The sequence below is a fragment of the Camelus bactrianus genome, chromosome 2, assembly GCF_048773025.1.
Source record: "Camelus bactrianus isolate YW-2024 breed Bactrian camel chromosome 2, ASM4877302v1, whole genome shotgun sequence".
In the NCBI taxonomy this organism is placed as follows: Eukaryota; Metazoa; Chordata; class Mammalia; order Artiodactyla; family Camelidae; genus Camelus; species Camelus bactrianus.
In genome coordinates, this window is record NC_133540.1 from 87,659,608 (window position 1) to 87,676,399 (window position 16,792).

Below are 16,792 nucleotides of genomic sequence, written 5' to 3' on the forward strand. Positions count from 1 at the left end.
GAATGTCTATATTTTGCTATCATTCCTGAAGAATTAGTACTGGATATGGAATTCTAAGCTGACTATTTTTTTCCTGTCAGCAAGTTAAAAATGTCCCATTCCTTCTTGCTTCCATGGTTTCCGATGGGAAAGCCATTTAAATACTTGTTCTTCCTATATGCAATGTGTTGTTTTTCTCTGACTGCTTTCAGATTTTTTTTCTTTGATTTTCAGCAGTTTGGTTATGATGCATTTGGGCCTGACTTTCTTTGGTTTATCTTATTGGGGTTTGCAAAGCTTCTTGATTCTGTAAATTTATGTCTTTCGCCAAATTCAGGAAGTTCTTAGCCATTGTGTCTTCAAGTATTTTTTATGCATTAATCTTTTCCTTCTCCTTTTGGGACAAGTATTAGACCTTTTGATATGGCCCTGCAAGTCTCTCAAGCTTTGTTCATTTTTTTTTTAAATGTTTTGTCAGTTCAGATTTTCTAATGATCTTCAGTTTCACTGACTTTCCTGTCTCCCTTCTGCCAGTGATTTTTTTTAAATTTCAAATATTATAGTTTTCTGTTCTAAAATTTCCATTCAGTTAGTTTTTTGTAGTGTCTATTTCTTTACTAAGATCTCCTACCTTTCTATTCAAGAGTGTTTACTTTTACCATGGAGAATAGTTATAAAAGCCATTTTAAAGGCTTTGATAGTCCCAACATTGGGATTATCTCAGGGTTAGCACCCTTCTCCCCCTGAGATTGCTCACGTTTTACTGGTTCTTTTCATATTGGGTAATACTGTATTCTGAACGTTTTGAGTATTATACTGTAAGACTCTGGGTTCTGTTGGAATCCTCTGAAGAATGTCAGTGTATTGTTTTAGAAGGCAGTCAGCGTAGTTAGGTTCAGGCCACCTTACCTTTAGGTGGTGGTTCCAGTGTCAGTTCAGTGTTCAGAGCCTTTGCTGTGCTGTATGTGTCTGACCCATCCAGGCACCTTTCAGTTCAGGTCTCAGAGCCTTTGCTGTGCTGCTTTGGGTCTGTCCCGTACACATGTGGCTTGAGGGTGAGCCAGGACCTAGGGCAGTAGAATTATGGGATCTTTTTTCCCGCTCTCTCCTGTCCAGTATCCCCCACACTCTCTGGCTCCCAGTGGCCCCTTTTCCTGGGTCTCTGACTGGAAACAGACAAGTTCTCATGATGTTAACAACAGCCTGCGTGGCTAGGACTATCCTCGATACAAGAGAAAAAATTGTGGGCCTTCGCCTCCCAGTCTCTGGACAGGGGTTCCTTTTCTCAGTTCCTGTGAAAGAAAGAAGGGTTGTCCTTGGGGTTTTAAGTGTCTGTGCCATGCAGCTCTGAGAGTAGAGCCACCGGGGTGGGCGGGAGCAAGATGAGGGAAGAACAGGATTTCCCCACATGCTTTATCTCAGAGAAGGCGGTGCTTTTTTCAGTGCTTCTGCTGCCCTGCCTCTGTGCAGTTCAGCACAGGGGCTATTCTGTGGTCAGAGCTAGAACACAAAGGGGAGAACACAGGACACTCACCCCATTCTGGGTGGTATTCAGGTCAGGCTCCCCTCCCCAGCACCCTGCCACACTTAACCTCACAGAGCCCTCCTCGGGGTCCTGGGAGGGTCGTTGCAGTCAGTAGGGGAGAGGCTGCAGTGGGCTTAAGCCATCTGGCCGAGGTCAGGTGTGCCCCCACCCCTGGGTTCATCAGCAGGGAGGGAGCCATGGTGGATTCACGTTTCAGGAAAGTCTCTCTGGCAGCTGTGTGTGGAGTCAGACAGGAGGAAGAGAGGGCAGTTGGGAGGGTGTGGCAGCCATCCAGGGAAGTGACCCTACGGGTCTCAGGGAGGGGCAGCCGGAGCAGTGAAAACAGATGGGCTTACGTTTATATAAAGGAAGTAAAACAGACAGAACCTGGTAGCAGATCAGGCGTGGAGCATGGAAGAGAGGAAGTAGTTGACACCGGCGTTCCTGGCCTGGGTGACCGGCCTAACAGGAATGGGGACAGCAGGGAGGTCGTTTGGAAAGGGAGGGATGAGTTGAGTTGAATGTATAGAAAGGTAATATTCTTTCTTGTATGTCAAAGATTCCTGATACCTGAACTAAGAGACCACACTAAGTAAATATGACAACTTTCTGGTCACGGGTCTTCCCAGGAGGAAATGGCAGAGAACCACCCTTGACAGAGAGTGTAGTAGAGAATATCTGAAGTGGCGGTCGAGTTCCCATGACCTTTCTGCTTTGATCAGGTCACACAGCAGGGATGGAGGTTTGTTCAGGAGAGAAACTGCAGTGCAGCTAAAGCACACAGTCGTACACTGCTGCCTGGATCCTCCCGTTTCAAATCAAAGAAACAGCAGCAAAGCCTGTGCATTGAACACCTTTATCTAGTCCTAGTTTTTACCAGCTCAGCCAGGCAGCTAGGAGTCCTGGATTATTCTTGTTTAGACGAAGACAGGCAGCAGTAGAGGCCAGTGGTGTGTTTGTAGCGATGTTATTGGCAATGCTGTCGGCAAGGTCCTCAGAGCAGACGGCGAAGCAGCGTGGTTTGGTGTGGGGAGAAGTCGGGTGTGTTCCCCTCAGCGCGTCTGCCTAAATGACTGGGGTGTGTTCCTCAAGTATTGCCTGACCTTAATAATAGCACAAAACAGTAACGTGAATGTGTGTAGTACTTTGACATTTTCCAAAGTGCCTGCACACACTTTGTTTTATTTGAGCCTCACAGTGTTCCTCTGAGCTGCTTTAATGTAGTGGTGAAACCTGAACCCTGCAGCCGGACGACTTGGATTTTAGCCTGGCACTGCCTGAGCTTGGGCAAGTCAAATAGCCTCCGTCGCCTCACTTTCCTCGTCAGTAAAAGGGGACTAGTGACAGCACCCATCCCATAGCGTGGTTGTGAGTAGTCATTGAATAGGAAAACTCCTAAATGGTGCCTGGTGTGGAGAAAGTGCTCAGTGATTAAACATAACTGTTAGTTTTAGGCAGGTATTCGGATGCCCTTGCTGTGGATGAAAAAACAGACAACAGCCTGATGGTGAGTGTTCTGTCAGAGCCAGGTCTCCTGACTCCTGGTCAGTGTGCGAGCCAGAGCCAGAGCCAGAGCTGGAGCAGTGAGGAGGTGGGAAGGGGCCCAGCAAAGTTTCTGTGCGCAGATGGTGAGGTGGGCGGGAGGATCTGTTAAGCTATGTTTGGAGAAAAAACCCTTATAAATAGCATCTCATGCGAGGCAAGTTAACAGTTTATGCCAGATGAGAAGTGAATAAATGTCAGTGATTTTGCAAATTAACTAGCTCCTGAAAGACTAGCATGTTGTTAAAAAAAAAAAAATCAAAACACCTCTTCTCTCTTCCCCATTGAATTCTATCGGGTGTAAGTTGGCTGTTTTTTTGGAGAGATCTGCCTGGCAGAGAAATGGCTGTCTGGTACAGCCAACTTTCTCTTGTTGCCTTCAGTTACTCAGATCCCTCTTAACTGCATTTTAAAATCCAAGTCCCCATATTTTAAGGGCTTGGTAAAATTAAAAAATTCAAATACCATCCAAATGTGCAACCTTTGGGCCAGGAGTGACTACTCCTGGTAACACTAATATTAGCAGATATGGTTGAGCTGTGATGTGTCCCGTGACAGCCCAGCCAACAACTTTTAGATGTCAAAATGCCACAACATGTATGTTGCTTCTTCTCACAGAAGCCTCCCTGGACCACTCCTAGGCATCTTCCTCTCATTCTGTTCTTCCTTGTCCCATGAAGCCCAGGGTACACACCAGCTCCTGTGCAGATAGGTTTACAGTTCTGCCTGCAGTGATGTCTCTGAAAACCAAAACAAGGTCTGCAGGGGAAAGACTGAGTGGGTTCGAGCTGAACCCTGACGGCGCTTCAGCTGTGTCACATTCTTTGACCCGTCCTTCCCCACTGAACCACGCTCACGTGGCGCCTGCCCTTCTAGCACGGCTGCCCCGTCACCTTTAATTAGAGCCAGAACTTGGACATGTCAAGGACATTATAAGCCCTACTTAGATTGAAGGAGCCTGAGAAAGTTAGTGAGCCGAGTTCAGTGGAAACTCAGGGGCAGAGTTCTCCCCTCCCTTCACCACCCACCCCAACGTGTGAGGACAGACATAGCCACACTGCTTTCTACTCGTTTGCAAATTAAAAATCATCACACCTGTCCCTTAAAATGCCAGCTACTGAGAGCCGTAATGGGCATTTTTTAAATGATATCAATTGCATTATTAAGTTCTTTGAGTTCCTTCCAGAAATGACACACAATATTAGTTTCAAAAGAAGTCATGTTTATAGGAATAATGGAAACCATACAACTGTTCCCTTCTATTCTTTTCTACTCTTGTTTTTTTTTTTAAGCTGCTTCTAGAAGCTGTACTTCTGGAGAGGTGAGATTGAAATGGATCCCAAAGCACCTGAATAAGAGGAAGGCTTTTTCCTGGGGTTGAGGTGATGAGAGTGTTGTTGCTCAGTGAACTACCTCTTTGAATTCTCTCTAACCTGGTTTTCTATAAGGCAGTGCCATCTGGTGACAGAGTGGAGAGCCTAGGAAATGAAGCTGTGAGGCGAACAGCTCCCAGGCTGACTTCACGTAGACGTCAGTCTCTCTCATTATCTGTCTGAAAGACAGGAATGGTGACATTTGACTCGTCCTGCCCCTGCCCTGCAGGGATGTTGGGAGACGTGATGGCAGACATCTTGGTTTTCCCTCTTGCTCTCCGTTCTGGTATCCTTGTGCCCTCTTCCACAGTGCAAGATCGTCACGTCCCACCGGGCGTTTTGCTGCAGGTCCCTAGCAGATCATCTTGTAGGCGAATAACGTAACTTCCAGCCAGAATTGTTTTTTCAGAAAATGATATTTTCCAGGGGAATATAAGGAGAATTAAACAAATGACATTAAACAATATTCTCTCCCACCTGCATTTTTCTTCAGTGGACAACTAATATACATTACACATTTTTTTCCACTACCAAAATTGTCTTTTACATCGACCTTGTCTTAACTAAACTGCCTGTAGAGAGCCAAAGAGTATAGCCCACAGCCAGTCAGTGCAGCAGATGGAAGTGCTTAGTCCCCCTTCGGTCTCTGGGATTAGACGAGTAGAGAAGACAATGAGATGTCCCCATTTTAGCCAGAACTTGGACATGTCAAGGACGTTATGAACCTCACCTAGACTGAAGTGGCTCTGGTGTTCCAGCTTAAAGATGGGCAGATCATGGAGAAATATTTTCCTGTATCATTGTGATGATTGTATTCTGTGGTGCTCATGTTGAAGAAATAGTAGACAAAGGCATCAGTACCCTTCAATTCTGTTTGTCAAAAATGTTTCTATTTTTCCCTTCCTTTAAAATGAAGATTTACTCTAACATAGAAATTGTGACCCTTGTTTACCAAGTTTCCAACTGAAGCCACACAGCTTAGGTTTACACACACAAACACACATATCAGTTTTGAGCTGGAACCTTCTTAGTGGTAAAGAAATAGGTTTTAACCAAAAAAAGATTATGTTCCTTTTCCATCCGGCTACCTTAGGTGAAGAGAAAAATGAAGGACTAATCTAAAAAGCCATGGAGTCTTATTTCTCCTGCAGCGAGGTAGTAGTGGACACTTCCTATCAATGAAGTCAAACTAAGACCTCTACTTCACCCCTTCAGCTAAATATAGTGGGTGTTTGTGTAATTGTTTTATATGTATAGAAATTTGTAAGTAAGGTGGCAAATTACATGGCTCTGGGAACTGGAGACTGTGGGTGCAGTGGACAGGACGAGGGGCTGAGTTCTGACAGCAGTCTTGGCGTGGATATTTACAGTGACTGTACAAGGGCGGCCCCCGGAGTCCTGCTGACCTGAGTTCACGGCAGCCCCCCTGGGGTGCACGTGTCTTAGCCTCACTTCACCTCACTAAGTCTTAGTTTCCTCGCCTGTTGTCCGATTTGGTTAAAGCAGTATCTACTACGAGACTGCTGGGAAGACTACATGACATGATCCACAGGTTCTCGTACAGTGTCTGGCACATAGTAATTGCTCTACAGATGGTATCTGTGATTAATACTCAACTCAGCTCTGTGCTCTTGGGCAAGTCCCTTAATTCTTTTGACTCTGGGTTTCTCTATTTGTAAAACAAGAATATTTACCCTGCTGGGCTCTGGTATTGTGGTGAGGTTCAAACGAGAACATGTCTTGAGAAGACTTTTAAAGGTGAGTAGTTAACAAACCAGTTGGGAAGGCAGAGCTGTGCCCGGCCGGACACAGTTGGAAAACATTCCGAGACGATGTGTCATGGAGCATGGGCCTGCGAGGACAGAGTAGAACAGGTTCAGGGAAAGGCAGTGGTAGACATTCAGGGAAAGGAAAGATCGTGGCTTAATGTTGAGGGGGGCAGTCTGTAAGGAATAGAGGGGGGCCTTCAGCTGAGCCTCAAAGACAAGACAGGAAGGATGCAGCTGGGAGAAGTGGATCCGCCTTCCACTGACCACTCAAGCTGGCTCATTCTTGCTGTGTCTCGTTACAGGCAGAGCTCATTGCGAGCCTCACCCACAAGCTGGAGACCCTCCAGGAGGCGAAGGGGAGCCTGCTCATGGACATCAAGCTCAACAATGCCCTGGGGGAGGAGGTGGGGGCCTGGATCGGCGAGCTCTGCAAGCCCAACGAGATTGACAAGTACAAGATGTTCATTGGGGACTTGGACAAGGTCGTGAACCTGCTGCTCTCCCTCTCGGGGCGCCTGGCCCGCGTGGAGAATGTCCTCAGCGGCCTTGGTGAAGATGCCAGTGACGAGGAAAGGGTAGGTGGCCTAGCCTCTGAGCCTGTGTACACAGAGAAGTACGATTAGGCAGGAGCCCTCCTGGAGAAGGTCACCATCTCTTTGGGGCAGGGAGAGAGCGCAACGTACAGATAAGCAGGGAGCAGAGAAGAAGGCATCTTCCACCCCAGGATGTCGTGCTGACACTTCAGCCTCGGGGAACACTTAGGGAAGTAGAAACATGGGTGCCAGAGTTCCCTTCCTTCCTTTCTATCCCAGAAAAAGGAAAGATAAAAGCATGATGACATTAAAAAACAAGAGAGAGGGACAACAAAGCTGCTGGGGACGCAGAGGGGGTGCAGGAGCATGAGCTCCGGCTGCAGGGCACTGCACCCCTTCCTGGAGTGAGCGGTGGTGCTGCCGGGGTGAATCCAAGCGCTCCCCCCGCACCAGGCGCTGTGGGCTTACACGCCTGAGGTGAGTCCTGTTGAGTCCTCACCACAGACCAGTGGGCAGTGGAGCCAGGGTAGGAGGAGTCCAGCTGCCGCCCCCGGTATTATGCACCTCGTTGGACTTAAGTCCATAGGTACAGAGCATTCTTCATCTGCTCATCTGCACAGCAGAAGTTTACCTCGTGTCCAGTATGTGCCACTTACTGGTCCAGACACTGGGGATACTCTGTGAACAAAGCAGATAGACCCCCACCCTCATGGAACAAACGTACCAAGGGAGGTCAGACAGTAAACTAGCTCTCACTGGTTTTCATATCCATGCCCAAAAACTGGGTGCTCTGGCCAACCAGGGGCTCTGGCTCCTGGCCTCAGCTCTCCCTCTCAGTGCTCTCTGGGGGTTCCCAATTATCTCTCCTAATGTACTGCATGCAAAGGAAAGATGGCTTTTTTCGAGTAGATTTTAAAAGGATGAGACATCTAGATGGTAAGCTTTAGGCATGTGACTCTGAGCATCCAGGAACTTTCGGCAGCCCCTCTCTGGCGAGTGCCCTCTTTGTGTAAATGCACTGAGCCATCGCTTCCTCACTTAGAAACTGTCTAACTGTACTTGTCTCAAATGTGCTGTCCTTTCCACCTTCCTGGTTCCACTCAGTAAACAGCTAACAAGAACCTGTCAAATACTAGGCACTACCTGAGCTAGGGCTGAACGCTGGCTGGAAACGGGCCCTCCCTCCAGGAACTTGCCAGGTAATGAGCAGAACCAGTGCAGAAGCAGCGACTGCATCCAGCGTGCTGCAGCACAGCCGTACACGCAGAGCCGTGAGGACAGGTGAGGTCAGGAAGGACTGCACACAAGTGGCGCTTGAATGGAGTCTAGAAGAATTTCTCAAATCCAAGTGGTCTAAGAGGGGAAGGGCGTCTTCATTTAGAAGGAATGCCATGGAAGAAATCAAGACAGACCACGGCATGTCCAAGAACTGATATACATGTGCTTGGTATGTCTAGAGCACAGAGTGACTGCTTGGTGTTTTTAAAAACAGCGACTTGTAGGAAATATTAGAAAAGTGTGTTGTCAGGGAACTAACAGGCAGTAGATGGCTCAATCAAAAGGGGTAAGGGAAGAAAGTTCCGGAAAGGTGTGGGAGGGATTATGGGACACTATAAAGGTATAACAAGGCCCCTCTGTCCCCCAGGGGATGCCATTACTGCCTCTGGACTGGCAGGAGCAGGAGGAAGGGGCCTTATCAGAATGCAGGCCTATCAGAACACCTTATCGGAACACTGAGTCCTACAGCACTGAGGCCTGGGGGGATAGGATGTGGCCACCACTGCCTGGCAAGGAGGGAGCCCGGGATAAAGTCCCCAGTTTCTTCTTCCTCCCACCTTCCAGTTTCCTGCCCATGACCCCCAGTGACCAAACCCAGGGGGCAAAGGAGCCCAGTGGATGCCGCATCCAGAGGGGTTCAGCTTCCATAGACACAGAGCAGGGCTGAGGAGTGTGGATCTGGAGTGGGATCTAGTGCGGATAAGAATCACAAAGACCTGTGGGTCATATGTTAGCCTGTGGGCCTGGAGAGCCATGAACTAATTTCATGACATAATCAGCCATGTTAACTAATGCTTACAGCTGGGAGACTTACTGTAATAGTCTAGCAAGCAGGGTTTAGGCTATTAATTTAGGCAGTTGTCATGGGGCTAGAGAATAGGGTGTGAGAGAATGAGTTTGAATTAGCAGAGCACGTTAGAGGAGGGGAAGGACGGAGCTGAAGGTAGTTCCACGTTTCCTGCTTGGTCCCTTGGATGGAGGCTGCAGGCATCTGAGATAAGGAGCAGTTCTTAGTTTGGGGAAGAAGAGTTGTTCCAGAATTGAATTCAGCTTAACGCTTAAATGCACACACACACACTCTTACATACGAGTAAGTGCTTGCTCACCTGCAAAACACATCAGTATTAGTTTTTATAATGACTAGTCTCTTAGGAAACTTAAAAGTTTCTTAAAGGAAAAGAAGAATAAATGGTTCAATAAGTGCCAAACTCAGGATTACAGTTACCAGTAAGGGGAGGAGGGGGAAGATGAGGTTCGGGAGAAGTATATGTAAGGCTTCGACTGAAGCTGATTTTTTTGTTTTCAATCTGAAGCAAATATGGAAAAATGTTCATGCTAAGATTTGGCACTCTTAATGATGCGTGCACAGGTATTAAACCGTTCTCTATATAATTGTGATGTTTAAAATATTTCATAATTTTTTAAAGGTGAGGAAGAGGTTCTCACTTTAACTTGAAAATTTCTCTACAGTATTTTGAAAGGTGTCTTCATGCAAATTCAGTCCCTCAGGTTGTTTTTTAGGTGTGTTCTGATTAGGGAAAGGAAGCCTATGAAAATGGAGATATTTGTAAGATAAACTTTTAACTTTGCACTTTTCCTCAGGCATTGCTGTGTAAGACCTGACAAGCTAGTTCAAGGGCAGTTAGGGCAAAGACACATGAGGCTTTCATAACCCTACATAAGCTAATTGGTATTGAAGCATATATTTAAATAATCTTATTTCTTGATTAATTTCCACTTTAAAGTTTAAAATTTTCAGTCACTTTGGCCTGAAAATTCTGGTTAAATATAAAATTTTTAAAAAAATTTTAATGACATTAACTATATGTCAGCATGTTGGGTAAAAAGCTGCAATGAAGTTTTTTGAAATGTCAGCTGTAAGGATGCTAACACTGTCTTACCATTGGGTCTGTATAAGAAACTCTCAGAATATGAAATTGCCATCATTGTTAATAGAATTTCCCTCATGTTAGATTCAGGGCCTGGAAAATGGAAACTGATTTTGTTCAGAGGTGGTAAATGTGTTCCCATTGTTGACTGCGGATTACAATAGAGGTTCTGAAACTTCAGCTGCAAAAGACTCACCTGGGAGGCTTCTTCAACCACAGATCTCTGGGCCCTACCTCCAGAGCTTCTGATACAGCGGGTGGAAGAGGGCCTGAAATTCTGCATTTCTAACAAGTTCCCAGGCAGTGCTACTGGCCCACACTTTGAGAATCGCTATAAATGTAAATGCTTGTAAACACTCAAGGTACCTTGAAGATTGGCTTTCTTTCCCTTCAATTTTTTTTTAATATGGTAAACTGCACATAACATGAAATTTGCCATCTTAACCATGTTTAAATGTATAGTTCTGCAGTGTTAAGTATATTTACACTGTTGTGCGACAGATCTCCAAAACTTTTGCATCTTGCGAACCTGAAACTCTAACCATTGAAACAATTCCCCCTCCGTTCCCCCCTCCCCCCAGGCCCTGGCAGCCACCCGTTCTACTTTGTGTCTCTATGACCTTAACTACTCCAAGTACCTAATATAAGTGGCGTCCTTGGTTGCCCCTTTAAGTCTAGAAGCCTAGAGTAAAGCCATTAGCCCAGCCAATTTAATGCGATCTCTCTCAAATATAAGCTGCCACGTGACTTTATGACTTAGAGAACCATCTATATGCAACCTTTCAAAAAACTGAGTCTCCTTACTTTAGAGTGACAATCGAAATAGAAACTTGGATATTTCATCGTCCTATATAGGAGGCCTCCTTGCGGGCAGTTTGGCTCTTTCCCTCCCCCTTCCTCACCCCCACTTCCCCGCCCTCCACTGACCTGCTCATCTCTTCTTGGCAGAGCTCTCTTAATGAGAAGAGGAAGGTCCTGGCTGGGCAGCACGAGGACGCCCGGGAGCTCAAGGAGAACCTGGACCGACGGGAGCGCGTGGTGTTGGACATCCTGGCCAATTACCTCTCAGAGGAGCAGCTCCAGGATTACCAGCATTTTGTGAAAATGAAGTCCACGCTCCTCATCGAGCAGCGAAAGCTGGACGACAGGATCAAGCTGGGCCAGGAGCAGGTCAAGTGTCTGCTGGAGAGCCTCCCGGCGGACTTCGTCCCCAAGGCAGGCGCCCTGGCTCTGCCCCCGGACCTCGCCAGCGACCTGACTCCTGTGGGGGGGGTGTCCTGCTAGTGGTACTTTGCCAACAGTAGCCTCTCCGCTTTAACCTCTCCTGCAGTCCCCCCCCACTAAAGATCACCCCTTCTCTCAACACTATTTAATCCGAAAAGCGTTTCAGTACAAGCCACCCTTTCAACTGTATGGGTTATTGGGGGTTTTCTGGATAAAAGGAAAGCATTCTATCCGGGAAAAAGCCTGTGTTTTCCCTCTCGCCCTTCATGATTGATCTTCTAAGAGCTTGAATGCTGCTGGGAACTTACTCCTTTCTATTGTTACTTCGTAGTAGAAAGAAGATTAATGAAACTGAGAACTGATTGGAGGGTGTTCGGTTGATCGTTGAGCTTTTCACAGGCTGAGGCAACCTGGGTCGGTGTGTGTCGCCCTGGGAATGCACCCGCAGTGGCCTTCCTTGCTTGGGGGCAGCGTGTCCCTACAGCAGGGACAAGTGCTTATTACGGAAGGGCCTGCAGCATAAAGCCTTAAAAAGAAACACACAGAGAAGAAACTGTCAGACCTTGAACTCTGCTATTTATATTTTTAAAAATGAAAAAGATCATCATTTGTGTGCTAACCCTTTATTTGATTCTGTTGTGTGGTGACCATAGACAGCTACGTTTGAGCTTTGTATTTTGTGAAAACCTTAATTAATGAAGAATTCCAAAGATAGTCACATTGAGTGTGGAGAATTTTTTTCTTAAACTCTCACCACAAGTGGACCTTCTGCCCTTGTTTTCAGCTGAGGATGGGGGATTCCCAGCTGCCACTGCCCCTGGCCCTTCACCCCCCACAGCTCGCAGGAGCACACGCACCTCCCCAGGAAGACAGCTGTGCGCAGCACAGCGACCACGTCATTTCCTCGTGCTCCAGTCATTATCACTGCTGTGGAGAGAGAGCTAAATTTTACTAATAGGGCCAACTCTCCAACCTGTTGACAAGAAGGCGGCCAGGACCCAAGTCAGTTCACAGCTGAATGCTCCCTGTCCTCCTAGGCAAGATTTGAGCTGAATACAGCTTAAGTGAGACATTATCAGGCTATTTTACTGATGCTTTTTTAAAAAGTTCCTTTTCCTACAGTGTCAAACTTACCAAGCACATTTCTGTTAAAAACTCTACCCTGCACACCTGAAGACTGATTTTGCACTGTTATGCTTCCATAACAACATCTAAGAGGGTACTTCGGAGCCCGAGCTGTCAGTCTATTCAAGCAGACAGGAAGGAGGGGCTGGGCCGGTAACCAGGCTGTGTTGGCAGCTACCAGAGTTGGCAGCAGCCTGATACTTTGAGCAGGTGGTGCATCCCAGGCTATGTTTTAGTTCTGTTGTTGTTTTCACATGTGTTTAATCCATGGCTGGTGGCCCCCTGTGCTGATTTGGGCTACAGTACTGTAGAGCCAGTCCTGGAGAACTGGGAGAGGAACATTCATAGGAGGGTACCAGATGCCCATTTCCTTAATATGCTTTAATTACTTTATGAAGTTTATCTTCCAGTTAAGAGCTACAGAAGCATAGTTTTGGTCCCTAATACAGATGTCATTTGATGAACTTAGAACCAATAGGCCACCCAGAAATTTCTTGTGAGCCATCAGCAAAAGCCACTGCATCATTTCTTTGGAGGTTTTACACTGTCTGACCGCAATGATACAGTAAGACTGCACCTTGGTTTTCCAGGAATGTTTTCCAAAGCTGATCTCTTAGGACACCTAGAGATTCCATCCCCCAGGGAGTCAGCAGAACCAGGGACAACATTCAATAGCCACACTGTAGGTCATTTCAAAGTAAAGAAAAACTCACAGGAGCTTGAGATCCACTCCAATCGGTAATTAACTGTGTGTCTTGCTGATGATACTGGGTGGTTCCTTGGGGTCAGACCAGGTTGAAGCTAGTCAGCAGGTGACTTCAGCAGGTCTCTGAAATTCCTCAGGGTTCTGGGACTCCCAATTCCCAACACTCTTCTAAATTATTCTTAAGGATTTGACTTGGAACATTTTATATATTTAGGCTTTTTCAGTCACTTTTCTAATTTTTACATGTCAAAGTAAGTGACTCCAACAGAAGAGCAGCAGGTGATACTCCACACCACAAGCACCTGGAAGCTGTGACACTTTTAGGGTCCTGTCCCTTGTTCTGCTGCACTGAAATGCTCTGTTGTTACGTGAAATGAGTGACATCCCAAGGGGGACTGGAATCTAATTCTCAGGTGGCTGTGACAGTTATCACAGGACTTGACCTTTGTGCTCTGATGAGAAGAAACCACTAACCGAATTTTCATTAACTTTAACTAGAAAATAAGCCATTCTTTATCCCTTTACCTATTTTGCATTCTTTCCCACGACTAAAAAATCATCTACAGTAGAAGCCACCTTTTGCCTCCAAACAGTATCCTCAGCCAATCATGAACACAGCAACCACGAGCAAGCTGTTGGTCTCGGGATTTCAGGACACACATGACATCCTCAGGAATGTTTGTTCCATCAATAATTGTCCCTGTGGATGTGACCATTTCAGAGATCCCATGTCTCATGAGAAGTCAGGTGGGAGTGGGAGGATGGCCTTGCTGCTGATCCTCAGGAAACCTTCGAAGTTCTGAGAAAGGACAATGTCCTGCGACAAAACTGGGAACCTCCAGATTCCTGGGCCCCTAGGGCAGTTCCTGGGCTCGTTGCAACATGCTGGCTGACTCAGCCTTTTCCCTGCTATTCTGCTTCTTGTGGTGGCTGCTTAACCCCAACAATGCAGGGAGGATCCACAGTGAATGTTGCTGAGTTTCTCCCAGAGGCACTGTGGAAACCAGTTTTTCCCTTTGCTCCAGGGGATCATTTTAGATTTTGTTTTGCACAACTATCTTCCGACTTGAAGATCAGCACGTTTGGGGCAGCTCTCAAGAGTCTGTTCAGGTGAGGAGTGAGGGCTTCACTGAGGTCCTTTGGGGTGCAGAAGCAGAAACCAGCCTGGGACATACAAGCTTCCCTATTATTCCATTATTACCTGATCTAAGATCACTTCTGAGTTTAAAAAGTAGATCACAGCCCTAATAGGAGTTCTACTTTTAAGCTTGTATTTTATTCAAACAGCTTTTATTAAGATACTAGGATTTTTTTTGTTGTTTTGGATACCCTGGAAAATGCTGGCTTTTTTAAATTCTAATATGATTCCAAATTTTTCTCTTTAGTTTAATTTTCCATGATATTATTGGCTTTATTCTGTTAGGTTAGAATTATTTTTCCTTTCTTAGAACAAAATGAGTTTTATTCACCTTTCTGCTGGGAGGAAAAAGGAAGAACTTCAGCCAAAAATAACTTCTCCATCTCCAGCAAGAGATGGCCAGGTGAACGTGAAGGGACCTTTCTACACAGAAATAGGTTACTGGGGACAAGTTATTCATTGCTGCCTGAACTCTTTGGGGTGAAGCATGGAATGAAATGACAAAGGCCATTTTAATATCAGAAAGGGACACATGAACAGTATTCTAGTTTACTCTTATTTTGAAATAAAACCTCCCTTTTCTTAAGGGAGCTCATTCAGACACTAACTCATGGTCTCTCAAAGTGCAGTATCTGCATCAGAATCAGAGTGCTTGTGAAAAATGCCAGTTGCTGGGACACAACCAAGTAGGCTGGGAATCTGCATCTTAACAGGTTCCCCAGCTTATTCTGATGTTCTCTGGCACTTGGGGGCCTCTTACACCAATCATTTGTCCATTTCTGTTGTTAGGATCATGATTAGACGAGCATGAATTTATGTCACAGTAATCCCAGAAATTCAAAGCCCTGTCCCATTTACCCTTATTAATTGCATTATTATGAGTTAATATTGTCACCACTATTATACAATTCCCAAGGTTGTGATATGGGTTTTTTTCCCCCTGCTCACTCTCTCCTAGATCTCTTAAATTTAAACAAGCTCAGAACTTATTCAGGCTCAACTGCACTAATTCTTTCTCCCCAAAAGAAATGAGTAATCTAAAGTCTGCCATGACATCTGTACTAACCTGAAATCACCACTGACCTTTTCAGTGGGGACCTTATATTTCCATTGCTTCAACACAAGACTCATGTCATATACGAGTTAGAATTTCTCTCAGCTTGGAATGGACAGTCTAGCTAATGAAACAAAAATGTGTTCATTTCGTCTGAGAAGTGAAAGGAGCCATTACCCAAGTTCAAAAGCCTAAAATCAAAATTAGGCAAGAAAAAAACTGAATGAAGAAACTAGTTCATTTATTCCTACTTCGTTCTGTACACTGCTCTCAGATCTTCCCTAAGTGGAAAAGCAGCTGCATTTCTTGCTAAAACATCAGTATTGCTATTGCTTTACACAGTGGAAGTTTAATATAACAAATGATTAAATTCTGATTAAACCAGTGCCTATAGAATATAAGGGATTCTACATGATACCCTCCATCTAAGGAAGAATATCCAAGGAAAGAGACACTTGGAAAGCCCCCCCCCCCCCTTGCCAACGCTGGGGTTCAGAACTCCTTGGAGAATGCAGCCCGGCAGATAGCAGAGAAGCTTGCTGGTTTGCCCAGGCCAAAGGCTAGTCTGCAGTTCTTGGGCAAGCAGGAAGCAACCCTTCAGAGCGCAGGTGGGTATGGTCAGTTAGCAAAACACAGTGTAGAGGTGCACAGTTAGCGGGGTCATAGAGGGGGTGGCTGCCCAGTGCAAACTCTCTGAGTCTCAGGTTATCTGCACAGGCAGAATGCCTTGGGCGTGAATGCAAGCAGGAATCCTTCAGGGTGTGGGTTTCTAGTCCACAGGGCTGGGAGAAGGTTATCACCTGCTGAGGCTGCAAGGTCACCAAGGCAACCCGTCGTTGGGGCGGAACTCTATCAGATATCCTCACACTCACCCCACTGCTGCACCAGACAGCAGTCCAAACAGCAAGGTAAGCCCTTTCCTTCCCTGCTGCCCCTCCAGCGCCCTCTACTGGGAAAGCTTAACATCTCACTCACTGTAAAGAGATTTTTAAAGGGACTCTGTCCATTGTCACAGCATATATTGAAGGGTGAACGTAGAGCTAAGAGGCAGTAACTTGATAACTGGCACAAATTTATTCTTCTAGATTATTACCTTAGCATTATTTTCTGGTAGCATAGAATTCTGTAGTTGCCGATTCTGTAAGAACTATTTCTCTGACAATAAAGGAAAAAAACTGTATCAAACGGGCAATTTCTATCTCTTAAAGGAGGTGTCAAAGGGAAGGCAGTTTCTCATTTATGTCTTCTTTAAATGTGCTTCATACATTGATACTCCTCAAAGTCTCTAAAGCAAGAGGTTTAGAATAATGCCTATTCAAGAGCACGTATAAGTTTTCTATCTGTCGACCTCTGTCTGTCTAGCTCTGCCTCTGTACACCTGTCTGTCTCTTGCTGTGTCGCCACATGAGTACTTTCTGTCTCTGTGTGTTTCTGTCTGTGCAGTTGTCACCTTTCTTTTCTTTCCTGTCCCAAATGATTCCAGTTATGTTTTTCCTTTTTGGGGGGAGGCAACTTAGAAAGGATAAAGTGGGAATGAGTAAAGAGCTGGAAGGGAAGACAACCTGTGTGTAAAGTCAAGAATGTGCTATTTTCAATGTCGGGAAAAAATTTCACCTCATTCAAGCTAAAAGAGAAAGACAGGTAAAAGGAGATTTTG

At 45.8% G+C, this 16,792-nt stretch overlaps 2 protein-coding genes across 14 annotated transcripts in view; one reads left to right on the forward strand and one right to left on the reverse strand.

The window, feature by feature from the left end:
- SHROOM3 (shroom family member 3) overlaps window positions 1-11,826 on the forward strand; it is a 297,110-nt gene extending 285,284 nt beyond the window's left edge. For both annotated transcript variants that reach the window (XM_074345649.1, XM_074345640.1), the window contains exons 11-12: window positions 6,491-6,763; window positions 10,837-11,826. In XM_074345649.1, coding sequence (XP_074201750.1) covers window positions 6,491-6,763; window positions 10,837-11,172 — 609 coding nt within the window. In that variant the 3' untranslated portion in view covers window positions 11,173-11,826. The remainder of the gene's footprint in view (window positions 1-6,490; window positions 6,764-10,836) is intronic.
- The window catches only part of SOWAHB (sosondowah ankyrin repeat domain family member B), a 78,028-nt gene continuing 65,483 nt past the window's right edge, over window positions 4,248-16,792 (reverse strand). For 6 of the 12 annotated variants that reach the window (XR_012500247.1, XR_012500246.1, XR_012500245.1 and 3 more), the window contains 2 exons: window positions 10,816-11,638; window positions 4,248-7,399 (listed from right to left, as the gene is read on the reverse strand). The gene's annotated coding sequence lies outside the window, so the exon portion shown is untranslated. Of the gene's footprint in view, window positions 7,400-10,815; window positions 11,639-11,969; window positions 15,133-16,792 lie in introns of those variants that run through there. The other 6 variants (XR_012500249.1, XM_074345663.1, XM_074345678.1 and 3 more) reach the window with 6 other exon arrangements.